Genomic DNA, 17875 nt, shown 5'->3' on the forward strand with positions numbered 1-17875 from the left:
GTCTGATGATTCTGCTTAGAAAATGCACTTAAAATTTTACATAGTCTCATGGACTTACTCTAGCAATGTCTTCTTTTGATCCTTCAAACACATTTTAAAGGTGACCTCGTTACAGGCCTACAGAGACTGGAGGGGACCGCGCAATTGTTAGGGAAGGGTGAGGACAGTTTATGCTTCTTCAGCATCTTCCCTTAATGCTGTGTACAATGATTTTTATACTTCTTTTTAAAGAGAAAAAAAAATTTATTCTTGAAGCTGCATCCAAGAGATTCCACTCTATGTACAACGCTTGCCCAGCTGTGAGCTCCGCTTGGTCCAGAGGAAGTCCCCCGGGGACTCCCTGGGGCCTGGGCCCTAAAGGACAGCCTAGTGGGGTGACAGAAACTAGGCAGGTGGACGTTGCCCCTCTGGGCCCCCCTGGCTCCCCCCATCTGGAGGCCCCACTGAGAATGCTCGCGGGGGGATATGGCTCTGCGGTCCAGAGGGGTCGGTCATCAGAGCCTCTTGCTCTGATGACCTGTCTTGTGGGCTTTGCGCTTTGCATCCAGCCTGGACAGGGGTCAGGGCAATTTGTGGTGGGGGGCAGCCGGAGGGGAGGCTGCAGGAAGAGGCAGGTGTGAGCTGACCGCATCCCTCCCCCTCGGTTCCGGGCTGCAATCTTTCCATCTTCTCTCAGCTCTGCCCCCTTTCTCCAGAGTCAGTGCACTCCCTCCAGAGGCCTCCCACCCTTGAACCTATGGAAGGGGAGGTGGGACCTAGGGACTTATGGCCCCTCACCTAGCCCTCTGGGGATTGAGACCTCCTACCCTGGGTTCTTTTACCCCCCTGAGGCCTAGAACACAGGAGCTGGAAAGGTCCTCCTCCCACAGGCTCACTGCACAGATGGGCCAAGGGGATGCAAGGGCTGGGTGGGCAACTTGTCCAAGGTTACCTAGAAGGTCAGTGGCAGGGCTGGGACTCAGACCGAGCCTCCTAGGCCTTCACGGGAGCCACATGCCCAGCGTCGGAGTCCCCAGGCCCCCAGCCCGCGGGGCGGGGGCAGGGGGCTATGGCAGATACTCCTCCTTAACAGGCATTGGGGAGGAGGCACCCAAGAGGCTGGCAGAGCTGGGGCCCAGGCCCCCCAGGGACGGCCCAGCTGCGGTGGGGGCCACTTCGTGGGCTGGCGGTGGGGGCTGCTGCTGCTGCTGCTTCTTTTTGTTCACTTTGCGCTCCTTTGCCCGCCGGTTTTGGAACCAGATCTTCACCTGTGGTATCAGAGAGCAGAGATGGGCTAGGTTGGGGGGGGGCGGGGGGGGGGAGACCAAAAGGCAGAGCAAGAGGAAGAGGGAGGATAGCTGGGCTCTTATTCCTCCACAGGGGGCTTCGGGCCTCCCTCCTGCACCACCACCCAGACTATTCATGGACGCTGAATACATCCTCCCCGTCTACAACCTGCAACCCTAAAGACAACTTTCTCTGGAACCTCCTCTGTCCCCATTTTCTAAGGCCATGCTCTAACACCCCTCCTCCAGGAAGACTTCCTTGCGCTCCCTGGGACTTAAACAGGAATCATCACAGCCTGCTGTAGCCTATAGCTAAGCAGATCCCCTATCCCCCCCGTTGGGGGTCAGGGATAGTGGGGTTTCGGTTTCTGCTATGCCGTGTGACTATGGCCAGAGACTCAACCTCTCTGTTCTCCCTTGACTGAGTCCGTAATCTGCCTGACAGCCTGGAGGCCAGACTCCCAGTACTGCTCCCGTGGTTAAGGTGGGGGTACCCACACACCTGCCGTTCAGTGAGCCCCAGATTGGCGGCCAGCTCTGACTTCCGCCGGATGGTGATGTAACGGCTATAGTGGAACTCCTTTTCCAGCTCCAGGCGCTGGTGGTCGGTGTAGACCACGCGGTACTTGTCCTTGGTCCGGGTCTTACCTGAGAAGCAGAGGGGCCAGGAGACGTGGTGAGTGGGGGGGTGGGGCCTGTAAAAGGCCCAGGCAGGGCCCTGTGAAGGGAGAAATCCAGGCCCCCAAGGGAGAACCCTGAGGTGGGGAGGGACACACACCGAGGCCTGGGGTAACAATTACTCCCCCAGCGTCAGGCTTGGAGACCCCCAACCTGAGAGGCAGGCACTGCTCTCATGCCCATTTGGGGAGGCACTGAGGCTCAGAGAAGCGAAGCAACTCACTCAGGGTTACACAGCAAGCTGCTGGTGGAGCTGGGGTTTCAATCCGGCTCCTCTGACCCTACTGTGATCGCCAGCTCCACCAGCTCTAACCCAGCAGTTTCCAGATGCCGCTGCGCAATGGACACTTGGGGAGCTTGCGGAAAACACAGCTTCCCGGCCATCCCTGACCCTGTGAACTGGAAAGCCTGGCGATAGAGTCTGCATTTTTAAAAAAAATTTTTTTTCAACGTTTATTTATTTTTGGGACAGAGAGAGACAGAGCATGAACGGGGGAGGGGCAGAGAGAGAGAGGGAGACACAGAATCGGAAACAGGCTCCAGGCTCTGAGACATCATCAGCCCAGAGCCCGACGCGGGGCTCGAACTCCCGGACCGCGAGATCGTGACCTGGCTGAAGTCTGCCGCTTAACCGACTGCACCACCCAGGCGCCCCGAGTCTGCATTTTTAGCAAGCCCCCCTGGTGGTTCTGATTCAGGATCCTGAGACCACAGGCACTCACACCGGCGACACGGAGGGTCACCTGGCAGGCCAGGCCAGATGGAGACTAATGACGAGTCAGCTGCCCCTCTTTCCAGCGCATGAGAAGAGAGTGGGGAAGAGCGACCACGGGTAGAGGCAGAAGCTTGCCGCACCGTCCTGGGGTGGGCGCTCCTCAATTTCCGTCAGACCCCTGGCGGCTGCTGGCCCCAAGACCAAACAGAAAGCACTGAGACAGCTGGTGGCCCTGAGGACCTGTCAGGTACCTCAAAAGGCCCTGGCCCTAGACACCAAGCCCCAAGCTGGGGTTGGTCTGCCCAGAGCCATCCACGCTGCCGCTTCTTCTGCGGGCACAGAGCAGTGACTCAGGCTCAGGCTCCAAATATTTACTGAGCTCCTGCTGTGGGCCAACCACTGGGGTATACCAGTAAGCAAAACTAAAAAAAAAAAAAAAAAAAAAAAAAAAAAAAAAAAAAATCCCTTCTCACAGTGAAATTAGGTTCTAGTGGAGGGAGCTAGACCAAAATAATTTGATATGTTAATACTACGTATATGATATGTTAATTGATAGGTATTCCAGAGAAAAAGAAGGCAGGAAGAGAGGACTGGGAATTTGGGGAGGAGAGAGTATGTGATTTTAAATAGAGTAGTCCATGAAGGTCTTACTGAGAAAGGGAATTTAAGCAAAGATCTAAAGGAGGCGAGGGACATAGCCATGCAGGTGTCTGGGGAAGAGGGTTCCAGGTGCAGGGAACAGCAAGTGCAAAGGCCCCGTGGTGGGTGCATGCCTGACATCTGACATGTGTGAGGAACAGTGAGGAGGCTGGCATAGCCAGAGTGCAGTGAGCCAGGACAGAGGTGCAGGCTATCCAGAACCTTACAGGCCGTGAAAAGGACTCTGGGTTTTACTCTGTCTGGGATGGGAGCCATTGCAGGGTTCTGAGCCCAGGAGACAGGAAGTCTGATGTAGGTTTCAATATGACTTTGGCTGCTGCATGGAGGACAGATTGGCAAGAGGATGGGGGAAGCACAGATAGTCCCGCAGTAACCCAGGAGAGAGAAGGATGTGGCTTGGCTTCTCTACAGGGCTCAGCCTGGGGCCAAGAGCCGGACTTGAGGACCGACTGGGGTTAATGTCAGGGCTCTCTTTGGGGCTGGGATCAGAGGTCTGTCTGGAGAGAATATTAAGAGTCATGCTTGGCCTGGGCTGGTGCGGGGGCCTGACTAAACACCAGCTTCCTTCGTAAGAAGCTGAGAACTTGGCTATAAATAGGAGGCCCACGCAAGCACTTTCAGGCCCACACGTGTGTCCCACCAGGGTATGGCGGGTCTTGGAATCACCATCGACCCTGCTCCACCTTACCCGGTTACCCCCACACAGCCTGGCCTTTACCCCCCCCCCCGGGGTCACAGCTCTGGCTTTGCCTGTCCCTCAGCATCCCTGTGCTAACCACCCACCCTTCTTCCAGCTCCCGCCCCACTACTAAGCCCACGCAGCTTGGCAGGACGGCCACCGGGCTCCCCAAGAGCCAAATGGTTTTGCGGAAAATGGGAGACAGCAGATGTTTCTGGGCTTTTTTCCTTGGGTTTCCTGCCAGAGCAGCAGAACCGCACTGGACGCTTCCACATCCACTGACCTCAGCCCACCGCCTGATGTAGCACGGGACAACTTCGGCCCTCGGCCAGGTCTGGCCCAGGAAAGGGACAAGGGAGTGGCTGCTGAGGCCTTGGCTCCAGATGGGCCCTTCCTTGGCCTAGAAAATTCAACGCCAACTCAAAAACAGTTCTGCCTAATGCCACCACCCCCAGAGCCCAACAGAGCTCTGCATCTTCGCTGGGCTAACGCCAGAAAAGGGCTCGGTTTAGTCTCCTCCCATTTTACGGATGAAGAGACTGAGGGTTCCAGCAGGTTATACAACTGCTGGAGGTCCAAATACTAGAGACCTCGTGAGTCCTTCTAGTTCAACGTCCCTGGACAGTCGGGGTCACTGAAGCCCCCGGCAAGTGTGGACTTGCCCAAGGCCATGTCATCTGGTCTAGAGTCCCACTCCTTGCTCCTGGCACAACTCCCCACCCCGTCAGGCTTAGGGTCCACAGAGCCCCCCAAGAGGCCCCCTAATCCTGGGCAAGAGACGCTCAAAGAGCAGACCACTGCTATACTTGTACTTCTGGGAAAGGAGGGGCCAGATCATGGTGAGGGCAGGCCCCCGAGAGCCCTGGGCTGGGGCTGGATGGTCCACAGGCTGGGTGGGCCCTTGAAAATTCCCAGAACACTCACAGCCTGAAGTGGGGCTGTAAGGCTCCCTTCCCACCCAAACAGCCTGAGATTACAAGCAGCGCTTACAAAGACACCCTTGTCCTCAGGCACCCAGGGCTCCTTCCCATTTTTTCTGATGAGCAAGCGGGGATCCATCACACCCAGTTTCGTAATGGGGGGAAACTGGGGCTCAGAAGGGGGGCATCTTTGCCGAGGGCCATCCTGCCTGGTAGTGGTATAAACCCTGGGCTCTGGCCACCCAAACCGTAGCTTGACTCATCCCAGATTTGAGGAGGGGGGTACCAGGTAGGAGATAGGGCTCTAGCCGCGTAATTATCTCTTGCTGTTCCTGCCAGGGCAGACCCAGCCCCCAGACCCTGTCGCCTCCTGTCTGGGCCCAGGAGATGGGGCTGGTAGGCTCAGGAACCACTGGCCAACCTCTATCTGGTGAAGCTCTCAAAGCACACCATTTTACTGCTAAGAAAATGGCTCTGCCGAAGAACAAAACATTTGGAATCACACTGTGGTCCGGGAACCAACAGATCCCATATGCTGTCCACGGAGTAATAACTGGAACATGCTCCTTGGAGCCCAACTTGGTACTATCTAGCCTCATTTAACACGCACCCCTCAAGCCATTAATCCCAATTCCTGGAATTGATCTCACAGAAAAAGTGCCCAAAGCTATGGCTGTTTTGAAAGGCACAGGACTAAAAACTGTACATGTCTACACGTAGGGAACTTGCTAAACAAGAGATGGCACGTCCACGAAGAGGAACACTATACTGGGGTGTCTGGGGGGCTCAGGTGGCTGAGCGTCTGACTTCGGCTCAGGTCGTGATCTCGCGGTCCGTGAGTTCGAGCCCCGCGTCGGGCTCTGTGCTGACAGCTTAGGGCCTGGAGGCTGCTTCGAGTTCTGTGTTTCCCTCTCTCTCTGCTCCTCCCCTGCTCATGCTCTGTCTCTCTCTGTCTCTCAAAAATAAATAAAATGGTAAGAAAAAAAAAAAAAGAAAGAAACTATAAAGGTCCCTACATACTAATATGGAGTGATTTCTAAGGTATGTTGAGAAAAAAAAAAGACAAAATACCGTGAATGGCATGTTACTGGTTTTTTTTGTATAAAAGTGGGGAGACACACACACATACATACACACTCACACATGTATGTGTACCCATAGAATTCTTTCTAAAAGAATATACAAGCCAATAACAGGGGCTGCCTCTGGAGAGGGAGCTAGAAGCTGTGGGGCCTCAGCAAGGTGAGAATGTAAGTCTTTGTGGGGCGCCTGGGTGGCGCAGTCGGTTAAGCGGCCGACTTCAGCCAGGTCACGATCTCGCGGTCCGCGAGTTCGAGCCCCGCGTCGGGCTCTGGGCTGATGGCTCAGAGCCTGGAGCCTGTTTCCGATTCTGTGTCTCCCTCTCTCTCTGCCCCTCCCCCGTTCATGCTCTGTCTCTCTCTGTCCCAAAAATAAATAAAACGTTGAAAAAAAAAATTAAAAAAAAAAAAAGAATGTAAGTCTTTGAGAGGATTCTCTTTTCCTTTTCCTTTCTTTTCTTTCCTTCTTTTCTTTCTTTCCTTCTTTCTTTTTCTTTCTTCTTTCTTGCTTCTTTCTTTCTTCTCTTCCTTCCTTCTCTTCTTTCTTTTTTCTCTTTCTCTCTTTCCCTCCATCCCTTCCTTCCTTCTTTTTCTTTCTTTCTTTCTCTTCCTTTCTTTCTTTCTTTCTTTCTTTCTTTCTTTCTTTCTTCTTTCTTTCTTTTTCGTTCCTTTATTTCCTTCCTTCCTCTCTCTCTTATGTTTATTTTTGAGAAAGGGAGAGAGAGAGAGAGAGAGAGAGAGGGAGAGAAAGAAAATGAGTGGGGGAGGGGCAGAGAGAGAGAGGGAAACACAGAATCTGAAGCAGGTTCCAGGCTCTGAGCTGTCAGCACAGAGCCCGGAATGGGGCCCGAACCCACGAACCACAAGACCATGACCTGAGCCAAAGTTGGACGCTTAACTGACTGAGCCACCCAGGCTCCCCTCATTTGTTATTTTCCTTCCTCCCTCCCTTCCTTCCTTCTTTCCTTCTTTCCTTTCCTCCTTCCTTTCTCTTTTCTCTTTCTCTCTCTCTCTCTTTTTTTTTTTAACCATGTGCGATATGAATTTGTATTTTTAATGACAGTCAGGAGCCCTGGGCTCCAGTCCCAGCTCTAGGCCAGAACTCTTGACTGCCCCAAGCCACCCTCCCTTCCCCCTCCTATGAGCACCTGTGCCACCCAGGAGCCTAGGAGGGAGGGGGCGGGGAGGTGTGTGAGAGCAGCAGGCAGGGAGAGGGCCCTGGGATGAATGATTTACAGGCCCCTGGGATGCTGGGGCTGAGAGGGAAGTCCGGGCTCCTGCAACAGGTGTCTGACGGAGGCCAGCCGCTCCCAGCCACCTAATGAATAACCCTCCGGGCCAGATGCCAGTGCGAGTGGGTGGGAGGGGGGGTGGGGAGCCCCCTCCAGCTCTTCAGTGGTGAGCACACCAGGGAAGATCCTTGGATAACTCACCCAAATGAGAGGCTTTCTCTTTGCTCAGGCTTTGGGACACGAGGAATGGCCCGTCCGTGTGCACTGGGCGGCTGTGGAGGTAGCAAAGTCCCCATCTCCGAAAGCATGCACACTGGAGGTCCTGGGAAGCTCTTTAAAAGCACAGATTCTAGGCCAGAAATTCAGATTCAGTGGGGCTAAAATGGGACTCAGGGATTTGATGTGTGACCGGCTCTCAGGTGCCCCAGGCATGAGGTGGTCTGAGCAAGCAGACCTCTGGGATTGTGCAGCACAGCTTCTCACTGGCTGGGTGATCTAGGACCAGTCACCTCAGCTTTCTGAGCATCATGTTCCGTATCTATACAATGCAGGCAACTAACATTCTACTAATGGCCAACATGTCCACGTGTGAGGCGCTCGCACACATCTCTCAACAATTTATGAAACCGGGCTACTGTTATCCCTACGTACAGATAAGCAAACTGGGGCTCAGAGAGGTCCACACATCTGGCAGGTGGGATTTCAACCCAGGTCTGTCGAGCCTCAGAAAGAGCACTAGAACCTCTCACACAGGGTGAGGTCTCCCATAATTATCTCCAACCACCGGGGGGGGGGGGCACAGCGGATCACTTGACATAAACGGAGGACGCCTAGCGCAGTACCTGGCACTTAGTAGGTGCGCAAGGATGGGCAGACCGTGCTGATTTCCAACAGTGGCACGATAAGCCATGTGGCAGAAAGGCTGGGAAATGGATCCGGGCAACGGGGGATGTGCTGGATGAGACTGTTTATTTATAAGGTCCTCTCCAACTTGGAAACATGAGGCTCCCAATGTTTGTTGATTCTCTGGTTGTGTTTGTTATTTTTGCCGAAAGAATTCTGAGACCGATTTCCCTGTCTGAGAGCCTAGATACCGGGCCTGCCCAGCTGGAGGATAGGGGACAGGAGCCACAGCGGCCTGCGGTGGGGCCTTCCCACCCAGCCTGGGCCAGGCGAGGACAGAGTTCAGCCTCTGTCCCCAGGGCGGGGTGGGTGGCTCCAGGAAAATCGAATGGCCCCCCCGGGTCAGCACTTCCTTTGTCCTCTTCCTGCTAGGTTTGTGGCCCTGGGGAAGCCACTGCCAGTTCTGGCCCTCAGGGCCTGGAACACCGACCCAGCCTCAACCCTCCATGCCCCCTCCCTGTGTGGTCCAGCCCCATCCTGACTGTGCATCACAATCCCCCCCAACACACAAACACACACGCAGTATGCACACATGTACGCAGGTAGGCCTGTTAAAAATACTCCAGCCCCGATCTCACGGCATCCTGCTCTCCCTGCCGTCTCTGGCAGCCCACGGACGCTATTCTGCACCACTAGCTGAAGTCAGTGTTTCCTGGCCCCAGTTCTGTGCCATCTGTGTGGTCTTGAATAAGTCCCTTCTCCTCTCCAGGCCTCAGTTTCTCCGGTGCATCAGAAGAAGATCAGCGCCGAGGGCCTATAGATTCTGAAGTTCTCTGCAGCTCTGAGCCCTCCTCGAAGGGCTTGGGCCCAGGCCGAAGGACTTGACAAGTGACTGAACTTCTTCGGGCTTTGGACGGGAAAGCAGTTTGTAAAGGGCAAAGAGCTAAGGGGATGTCAAGGAGAGCTGAGCTATTTGCGGAAGCGGATGCGGGAAGCGTCCCTAGGGAGACAGAGGAATGCGGCCCGCTGGGGAGCTGCAGGGCAAGGAACACACTGGCCTGCGAGCAGGGAGATCCGGCCCGGCCGCTGCGTATGGATGTTCGGCTTGGGCTTGATTCTCCATCCCACCAGCAGGGGTGGGACCTCTGCTGTGGCGGCCCTGACCTGGCCGGTTTCATGATGAATGGATGTCCCTTCCTGGGCCCTGAGGGTGTCTACTGCGCCCTGATTGGGTCCTTGTTCCGGCTGTGTGGCCAGGCCCAGGCTGCTCCATCACGGTTCCTCATTTAAGCTCTGGAGCAGGGGTGAGGCTGGCATGGGGGGGGGGGGAGGGGCGTGGGGAGGTCCTGCAGCCTTAGGCCAGCTTCTCCTCCCCACTGTCGCCCTCCTTCCCAGCCACAGCACTCAGCTGGCACTGCACCCTCTCCTCCCAGGCCACCTTGGCATCGTCCCCTGCCATGTCTTCTCCGTGGAGGCACACGGCCTGGCCTGGCTGTGGGAGGCGGTGAGGAAGACAGAGAAGTTCAGGGTCGGGGAGACCTGTCTGTTCCACCCCAGCCTGGCCACAGGCCAGCGACGTGAGCCCAGGCAAGTCACCGAACCTCTCTGGATCCCAGGAATACACCTGGAAACTGAGGACACGAATTAACTAACTAGTGGCTAGTTAGCAGACTGGACAGAAGAGATACCCAGCACTTCCGCGATCACAGAAAGTTCAACTGGACAGCCCTCCTAGACCAAAGCCCTCCCTCGGGCCAGATGCCCACAGCTGTGTCGCATCCTAAGCGGAGGGCGCTTGTACTATCTGCAAAGCAGCCTGTTCTTACATCCACCACCTACTTGTATTTTCCCTCGGTTTTTCCACGGGGGCGCCAAAAAATAAGGGGGGGGCCCTTGACCCAGAACAGCCCTTCTTCGACTGGCAAACAGCGACTGTGTCCCTCTGCGTCTTCCCCCAGGCCTGAACAGCTTGAGGCCTCTCTGAGCTGTTTCCCGTTGCCCCTTTCAACCTTGCCCTGCCAGGGTCACCCTGGAAGTCAACTTCCTGCCCGACTGTCTGCAGGCCTGGGTCCTGAGGTCACACATTCTGGGTGCGATGCAGGGAGGGGCTCTAGGCTCCAGCCCTTTCCTGGATCACGGGGTGACCTTTGCAAGCCCCCTCCCCCCGGCGCCTTGCTCCCCCGGTCCGCTCCGTGAGGGTAGGGACCATGCCGTCTTGCTCCCACAGCCCCACAATGGTGCCTGACACACAGTGAGTACCTGATGGGTCTTTGCTGAATATGCAACACAAATCTGCTCCTTGGTCTCCTTCATCTGGGTAAATGGCTACCACCCTCCAGATACTCAGGCCAAAAGCCCAAGAGGCACTTCCGGCCCCCACAGCCAACCCATCAGCTGGTCAGCTCAACCTCAGTCCTTCTGTCCAGCTCCCCTGCTCCCAGAGCCTTAGTCAAAGCCACTAATCTAATGCAGAAATGTGCAGTTCTGGGGTCAGAAATACCCGCATTTGAGGAAATGCTGAGCACGTGCCGAGTACTTACTAGGTACTAGTTGATGTCGTTATTACTATGGTAGATGATCAGGATTGATTTGTTAAACCATTCCTTCCCCTCTTTCATGGGAGGGGGGCAGACTAAAAACAAACAAACAAAATAATTACAAACTGGGATTAGCATGAAGGAAAGTAAGCATAGAGCTGAGAGCCAGAATAAGTTGCAGGGGTGGAGGGTGGGGGGGACCTCCTTTAATTATTTTGGGGGGGGGAGTCTCCTGGAGCAGGTGACATTTCAATCAAGACCTGAAGGCTGAGGAGGTTTCTATATCAAAGATGAGAGGAATGTGCCAGGAAGAGAGAACAGCATGTGCAAAGGCCCTGTGGCAGAGAGTAGCAGAGCAAGGGGCAGACAATGCCAGCTCCCGAGAGCCCCCAGTCTGCCTTCCTGGCCAGAGTCCCCAGTCTGCCTGCCTGAACGAATAAATGAACGAATGGGAGAGGCACATGGTGAGGCTGGAGAGACCAGCAGAGCTCTGAGCCCTGGGGTGAGGGGTTTGAATTTGGTTTCAAGAGCAACGGGAAGTCACGGGAAGGTGTTGAACTTGAAGGGTCAATCTCGGCTTCCACTAATGTCTGCCCCCTCCCTGTGCACCCCTACAAGCTTGAGGGCTGAAGTGTGGCATGGGGAGGGTTCAACAAGTTCACCCACGTTGACTCCAGACGCAAACAGAAACCGGAGGGCCAGCGCACGAAGATAACTTCCTCCTGACAAGCCAGACCCTACTGCTAACAAAGCTGTTTTAGACCTTCAGAATGATTCCCTGAGCTCTCGGCAGCAATATCTGCCAAAGCGGGGGGGAAAAAACAACACCCAACCAAAAAAAGCCTTCTGCCACCTTCTAACTGGGTCATTCCCCTTCCCAGCTACATCTGAGAGACGAGGTGTCAAATCCAGCTTCTGCCTAGAGAACCAACCAGTTTTAAACAGCCTGGCCCCTGCTGTGCCCACCCTCCCCCCATCCGCGTCTTCCAGCTCCTCCCTGACCAGCCTCCTTTCCCCACCCGGGCTGGGACGCACATGGGCAGGGGTCTGGGGCTGCTGAGTGGGTTGCTTTCTTTGATAGATACCCCCTAGGCCGTGGAGTCTGGGTTTGAAGCCCGTGCTGTTTGCATCCTAGCTATGTGAGCTCGAGCAGGTACCTCACCCTCTCTGAGCCTCATTAACTTTATCTGTAAAACGAGGCTAATGATAGATCCTCGCACCTCTTAAGGTCGTTACGAAGCTTAAGTGAGAAAACCCGTGCAAAGTTCTTGGCACGCTGCCTGGTGCACAGGGAGGACTCAACCAATGCCATAGTTCTCAGCTTTGCCACGAGCTCCTGCCCCCGGCAAGGCATGGTGAGAAGGACGGGGCTGACTCTGACAGGTCCTTGAGGGAGATGGAAGGGGTAAAGAAGACAGTGGTAAATGCTGTGAAAACAAGGGCCTGACGTAGTGCTTGGAGGGGAGGAAACCAAGGAGGACTTTCTAGAGGAGGTGGCGGTGGCCCCGAAGGCACAGCGTTTGAACTAGTGAAGATGTAGGAAGGAAGGGTGGGTAATTTTGGTTGAGGGACCCGGACTGGAGAGGCAGGGAGTGTGAGGTGTGTGTTTCCGTGCACCTGCTAAGGGCAGGCAGAGACAGTTATAGGCACTGATACACTAAGTACCTACTGTGTGCCAAGCAGAGGGGCTGGGCTCAGTGGGCCCCATTGCTTCAAGGTATTATTATCCTAATGTTATAGTGGAAGAAACTGAGGTTCAGAGAGACGATCCAAGTTAACTTGCCTGAGGCTCGGCAGCTTCTAACAGAAATGCAGTCCCAGGCCTGAGGCTCCCAAACGCAGCCGAAAGCCACCCCCAGTAAGCATTTCTGTATCTAGACCAACTAGTGAGAGAGTGTCTTCAACAGCCCTCTCAAGAGGGCTCTGAATGCCACAGAAATGGGGCTGGATCTGAAAGCAATGAAATGACATACAACGAGACGGGCATTCCAAAGGCAGTGGAGAGCCACGGAATGCTCTGGATCAGGCGATGTGCCTTGAAAAGGTACATCTGGTAATGGTTGTGAGGACAGCCGGGGTATCAGAGAGAGGGTGAAGGTGAGAGGCCGGGCTGGTGGCTGTGGCAACGGGCCAACAGAGGGGATCTGGATTGTGGTGTGGAGAGGAGGGTTCATCCCCTCGCCGGGCCTCAGTTTCTCTGTCTGAAATCTGAAGGGGCTGGCCCAAGACCTAAACCCTGCTGCAACAGCCTCATCATCCCCGCGAGCATCTCCCTGGCCTGGGTGGGACATCAACCACCCCAAAGGCCACTAACCTGCGAAGTATTGTCGATTCCCAAGGAATAGATGCTGAGTCTTTGACAGAGGGTGACGTATAACCCTCTTAATGACAAAGCTGGTATTTATATACGCCAACGGGGAAGACCACAAAATAGGACCCCTTATAGTCCTGTTCTATCCTGGTCCCAGTCAAGTGACAGCAATCACTCAGAATTGGATAATATTTTGATTATGGGATGGAGCCCAACAGCCTCTCCCTCCTCTCTCCAGTTCTCACTGTCCCTCATGGTAAAGCCAAGGTGGTAGCCCCAGTCTCATCTCAGCCACCTCCTCGGCTGAGGCCACGGTACCGTCCCAGGAGGGAGAGGGGGAGCAACCAGGCTTCCATCACAGGCAAGAGCTCGATCAGCTGGACAGTCATGGGCCCATCTCCAGGGCTGGAACCTCAGAAACATGTCAAAGCCCAGATCTCATCTCCCCCCCTCTTCTCTCAGAGCTGTCTTACTGTTCCTCACACTTGTCCTGTTCACCCATTCAACAAAATGTATCGAGCGCCTACTAAATGCCATGCACTGAGATGGCATCTGGAATGTAGTGATGGGCCAAATGGACGTGGCTCTGGACCTCATGGGCGTTTACCTTGGTGGGTGGGGAAACAGACAACACACACACACACATAAGTGGGTAAACTGATAGCAGGGTTAGTGCTCTGAATGAAACATGGCGAAGATTATCGGTGTGTGTATAGGGGGAGCCTTCCCTGGGAAATCATGGAGGACCTGTCTGAGGAGATGACCATCAAGCTAAGACCTAAAGGGTGAGAAGGAGCTAGGCCTGCCAAGAGTCAGGGCCAAAGAGTTTTCAGGAAGAGGGAACAGCACATGCACAAGACCTGCGGCAGGTCATGGCACATCTGGGAAAGTGAAAGAAGGCTGGAGTGTCTAGAGCTTGGTGGCCAAGGAGAGAGTAAGTAGCCTGGGGCGAGGCTGGGGAGGCAGGCGGGGGCCAGGTGCTGATGCTCTACAGTCTGGTGGACTTCAGGGAGTCTAGATTTTCCAATGGGAAACCATCGGAGAAATTGTAACAGACTCCCCCAACATCTATCCCAGCTCAGCCTCCACTGGCGCGAAACAAGTACATTGTTTGCCTCCCTGGGCTTCAGTTCCCCAACTGCCTGTTTGGTCTCCCAACTGTCCAGTTCAAATGTTCTAGAGTGCTAGAAGCTCAGGTGCAGGAGAGAAGGGGCTGGCAAGAGAACGAGGTGGCCAGCAACATTTGTTGCGGGGGGGGGGGGTGCTGTCAGGTGCTGACCTTCCCTTTGCCATCCTAGATAGCAACATTACACGGGCAGCACGCCAGAGCCCCGGGGTCTTCATGGCTCAGAAGGAGAAACTGAGGCCACAGTAGATGGGGGGGGGGGGGATTGGCCTCTCTCTCAGGATAGGTCTGTAACCCCATTCCAATCCTGCCCCATCTCAGGAACACTGGTCAGATGTCCCTGGGCAGACAGGCAGCAGCTTCTAGCTTCTAGAAAGCTGGCGATCCTGTGTCCTCAGCAGAATAAGTCTAACCTGGCTTCTGGGGCAGCCACTCTCCTTGGGAGCCTGCAAACCTCCCTTGGCCCTCTCTTTCTACTTTCTGGGAGTGAAAGGGGAAAGGTGTTTTGCCTTTGGGCAGACTTACAGCTGGGCCTCCTATCTGCCTGGGGACAACAGTTTTCAAATGACTGGTTGAGACCAGAGGCTGGGGCCGGGTTCCCTCGAAGATCCTATGCCCAGAGAGGAACGGCGATTTGCCTGACGTCACACAGCCTGAAAGTTCCTCCAGGCCTCCCACCTGTCCTCTGACCCCCACTGGCGCACCCTCTCCAGATCCTTGCTCCTGAGGAACTCCTCCTCCATCTGGACCTCTCCCAGCTGCCACCTCGCCATCCATCTCCAAAGCTGCCTGATCAGGAGGAAGCAACAACTAGAATAGAGAAGCAGGAAGAGCAGCCTTCTTTCTCCAGGGAACGGACACAAAACCGGGAGTCGGTGGCCCCAGACACCTCCTCTCATTCAATCTAACGCAGGGTTCTCAACCAGGGTCAACGGAGAAATCTTTTTGGAGCTTCTAGAATCCCTCGGATTATCTGCTGAATTAGGCAACACTTTTTTTCTAGGGGGAAGATTTGTATTTTCCACCAGATTTTTCTAGAGGGCCCCTTTAAAATCAAACAAAGGTACAAGACCCTTCCCTATCATGTCACAGATGGTAAAACTGAGACCCAGAAAAGATGACTAATTTAAGAGAAGCTATTGTTTAGAGGATTAGAACGCAGGCCTGGTGGTCAATCGGCCGGGGTTCAAGTCCCAGCCCCACCATTTACTGGTTATACGTCTTTGCATAAGGGTTTAACCCCTCTAGGTCGTAGATTTTTCATCGTAAAAATGGGGATGATGACAGTACCTTCAATAATGTTGTAAGAATTAAATGGGTTAATGCACGCAAGGTCTTAGGCAGTGCCTGGTCCGTTAGTAAGTGTTCCATAAACGTTAGCTGTTAGTATTTAGCCAAGGTCACACAAATGAGTGGCAGAGCTGGGGCGTCCACCCCAGTCCTCTGAGGCCTCTGGAGGCCGATAGGAGCTTCTGTGTCCCTGGGCCTCCCAAGAAGGTGCTACAATTATAGCCAGACCTCCCCAGCATCTGCCCCAGCGAGTGAGGAGTGTGTGTGTAGGGACATGGGGGTGAAGAGAGAGAGGAGGTGGGGGAAGTCCCAGGCTCCCTCCCAGCTGGAGGAAGGGGGGAGGGGTCGGACATCAAAGGGTGGGCAGGCCAACTTCCCGCCCCTAAGGCCAGGTGGCCTTTGTCAGGACAGGCCGGACACAGTCGGGACAATGGGGTATCGTGTTCACTTTCCGGCCAACAGGAGTCACTACTGAGCCAAGGGGCAGCCTGTTACAAGACAAAGGGGGGACCTATAAAGGAGGTCAGGCCGCCCCTCATTAAAGCTGGCCCTTTGTCCTGCCCCCTCCTCTGCCTTTGAAGAGGGTGGATCAGAGAGGCCTGCCTGGGGGCAGGAGGTTCACCGTCTCAGGAGCCAAACAGTAGCCACCTTCCCAACTGCTCCTGCTTTCCCCTCCCCCAGGGTCAAGAGTTCAGGGAGGGCCCTGGGATGGCAAGGTATGGACCCCCACACCAATTCAACCGAAGAGGGCTCTTTTTCAGCCAAAGGATATGACCCGCCACTCTCTCCACTGTACTGATGGGGGCACTGAGACCTGGAAAGGAAAGTGATCCGCCCGTGTTCACACAATCAGTGCACCACCCCTTCTGGGTATCGTGTGCAGCTTCCTCTTGGGGCTGGGATAGGGGGTGGAAGAAAGGGATGACCACCAGGGCCAGTGTGGCTGAAAGAGCCCTGGCATAAACCTGGGGACCCGCGTTCTAGTTCCAGCCTTGCCAGGCAACCACAAGGCGAGTTTCTTCACTTCTAAGGGTCTCCGTTTCCCTATCCATACAGAAGGACAGGTTGTGCTTCCTAAGCTAAGGCTCAGGCAGGCTGGGATTCTGAAGGGGGAAGCTGAGAGAACAGCACCCCCGGGACCAGAGAGGTCAGGGAGACTCAAAGGGGGGACCCACGCGGGGCCACGGCAGGGGTGAGACAGGGGGCAACTGGGCCTGGCCCCAGCACCTGCCGGTGCCCAGGGGAACCTTCCAAAGGCTCAGGGCGAAGGAGGGGTCCTTACCGCTGCCACAGCCGCCTCCCGCCGCCACGCTGCGCCGCATCCACTCGTAGGGCGTCCGCCTTTGCGCTCCGGGCGAGGACGGTGCGCCCGGGCCGCCTAGGGGCTGCGCCAGGAGGCTTGGGCCAGGCCCAGGGGGCGCGGGCACCGGGCTAAAGTCCGGAGGGGGCCCGAATGCCAGCGGGGCTGGGCTGGCGGCGGGGGCCGCAGGGCCTGGGCCATAGGCGGCGGCCCAGTCGTCCTTGGGAGCAGAGAAGGGCGCGCTCCAGGCCGCAGAGGGTGCGGGGGCCGGCTCCACGTGAGAGTAGCCGGTGAAGTCGGGGTACTGCGAGGGCCCAGGGGGCGCGGGCGGGGGGCCGTAGGCTTGCGGGCCCAGGCCGAGGCTCGCGGGCCTGGCGGGGCCGGGGTAGACCGGAGAATCCTTGTCCAGCACATAGCCCACGTACATGGTGGCCGCGGGGCCCCGCGCGCATGCTGGGCCCTGGAGCCGCCGCTGCCGGCCGCCCCGACGAGCAGACTGTTCACCTGAACTCGCGGGCCCTGCCGCCGCGCCCGCCCCACCCAGGCCTTTTATAGCTCCGGGCGCCCGCGGCCCCAGCCCGGGCGGGTTTGCATTTCAAAGCGGGGGGGAGCCTCCGCGCCGCGAATCAAAGGGGGAAACCCGTCGGGGGCGGGGGGTTCAAAAGGAGACAAATTGCTGCCCCAAGCGGGAGGTGGACGGGCCGGGGCCTGGAGGGGGCGGGGGCGCGGAGGACGCGTCCCGGGCGAGCGTCGAGGCATCGCTAGGTGTGGGGCTCCTGCGGGGCCGACGGCCTGGCGGCCCGAACACTTCCTTCTCCCTGGGCCGCGTGGACCGCCCGTGACCCCATCTTACAGGTGGAGAAAAGGGATCCGAGGGGCCGGCGGGGGGACCCCAGGCCAGCATCACACAGCCACATCGGGCCTGTGGCGCACTCCGTAGTGATCAGCTTGAGGTGAGGGGGCAACCCGACTTCAAACAGGGTTCCCTCTGTAAGGTAGCGGGTCCTTAATGTTGGGGTGGGGGGGAGGGGTCACGACCCCTCTGAGCCTCCGAAGCAAGCTGTGGAGGTTTTTCCGGGAAAATGCACATATGCACATACAGGAGTCTGCATACAATCGGGGAGTTTTCCTGAGTTGACTCTCCAGAGAAAGTTCTTAAAGAGGGGCATCTTTAAGAGGCCATTCTGGGGAATTTTTCACAATTCTCTCAGCAGGCGCTTCCCTCCCCCGCCCCCTTTAT

The 17875-nt window shown here is 56.0% G+C and overlaps 1 protein-coding gene across 1 annotated transcript; it reads right to left on the reverse strand.

Annotated features, from left to right (window-relative positions):
- Window positions 1-121: 121 nt before the first annotated feature.
- Window positions 122-17084, reverse strand: LOC123378924 (caudal type homeobox 1). Its single transcript, XM_023260468.2, has 3 exons — window positions 16618-17084; window positions 1768-1913; window positions 122-1247 (listed from the first exon to the last, which is right to left on the reverse strand). The coding sequence occupies exons 1-3, from the start codon at window positions 17060-17062 to the stop codon at window positions 1047-1049; spliced, it is 792 nt and encodes a 263-aa protein (XP_023116236.1). The 5' UTR covers window positions 17063-17084; the 3' UTR covers window positions 122-1046.
- Between the last annotated feature and the right edge of the window lie 791 nt (window positions 17085-17875).

Source organism: Felis catus, chromosome A1 (assembly GCF_018350175.1).
Source record: "Felis catus isolate Fca126 chromosome A1, F.catus_Fca126_mat1.0, whole genome shotgun sequence".
Classification (NCBI taxonomy): Eukaryota; Metazoa; Chordata; class Mammalia; order Carnivora; family Felidae; genus Felis; species Felis catus.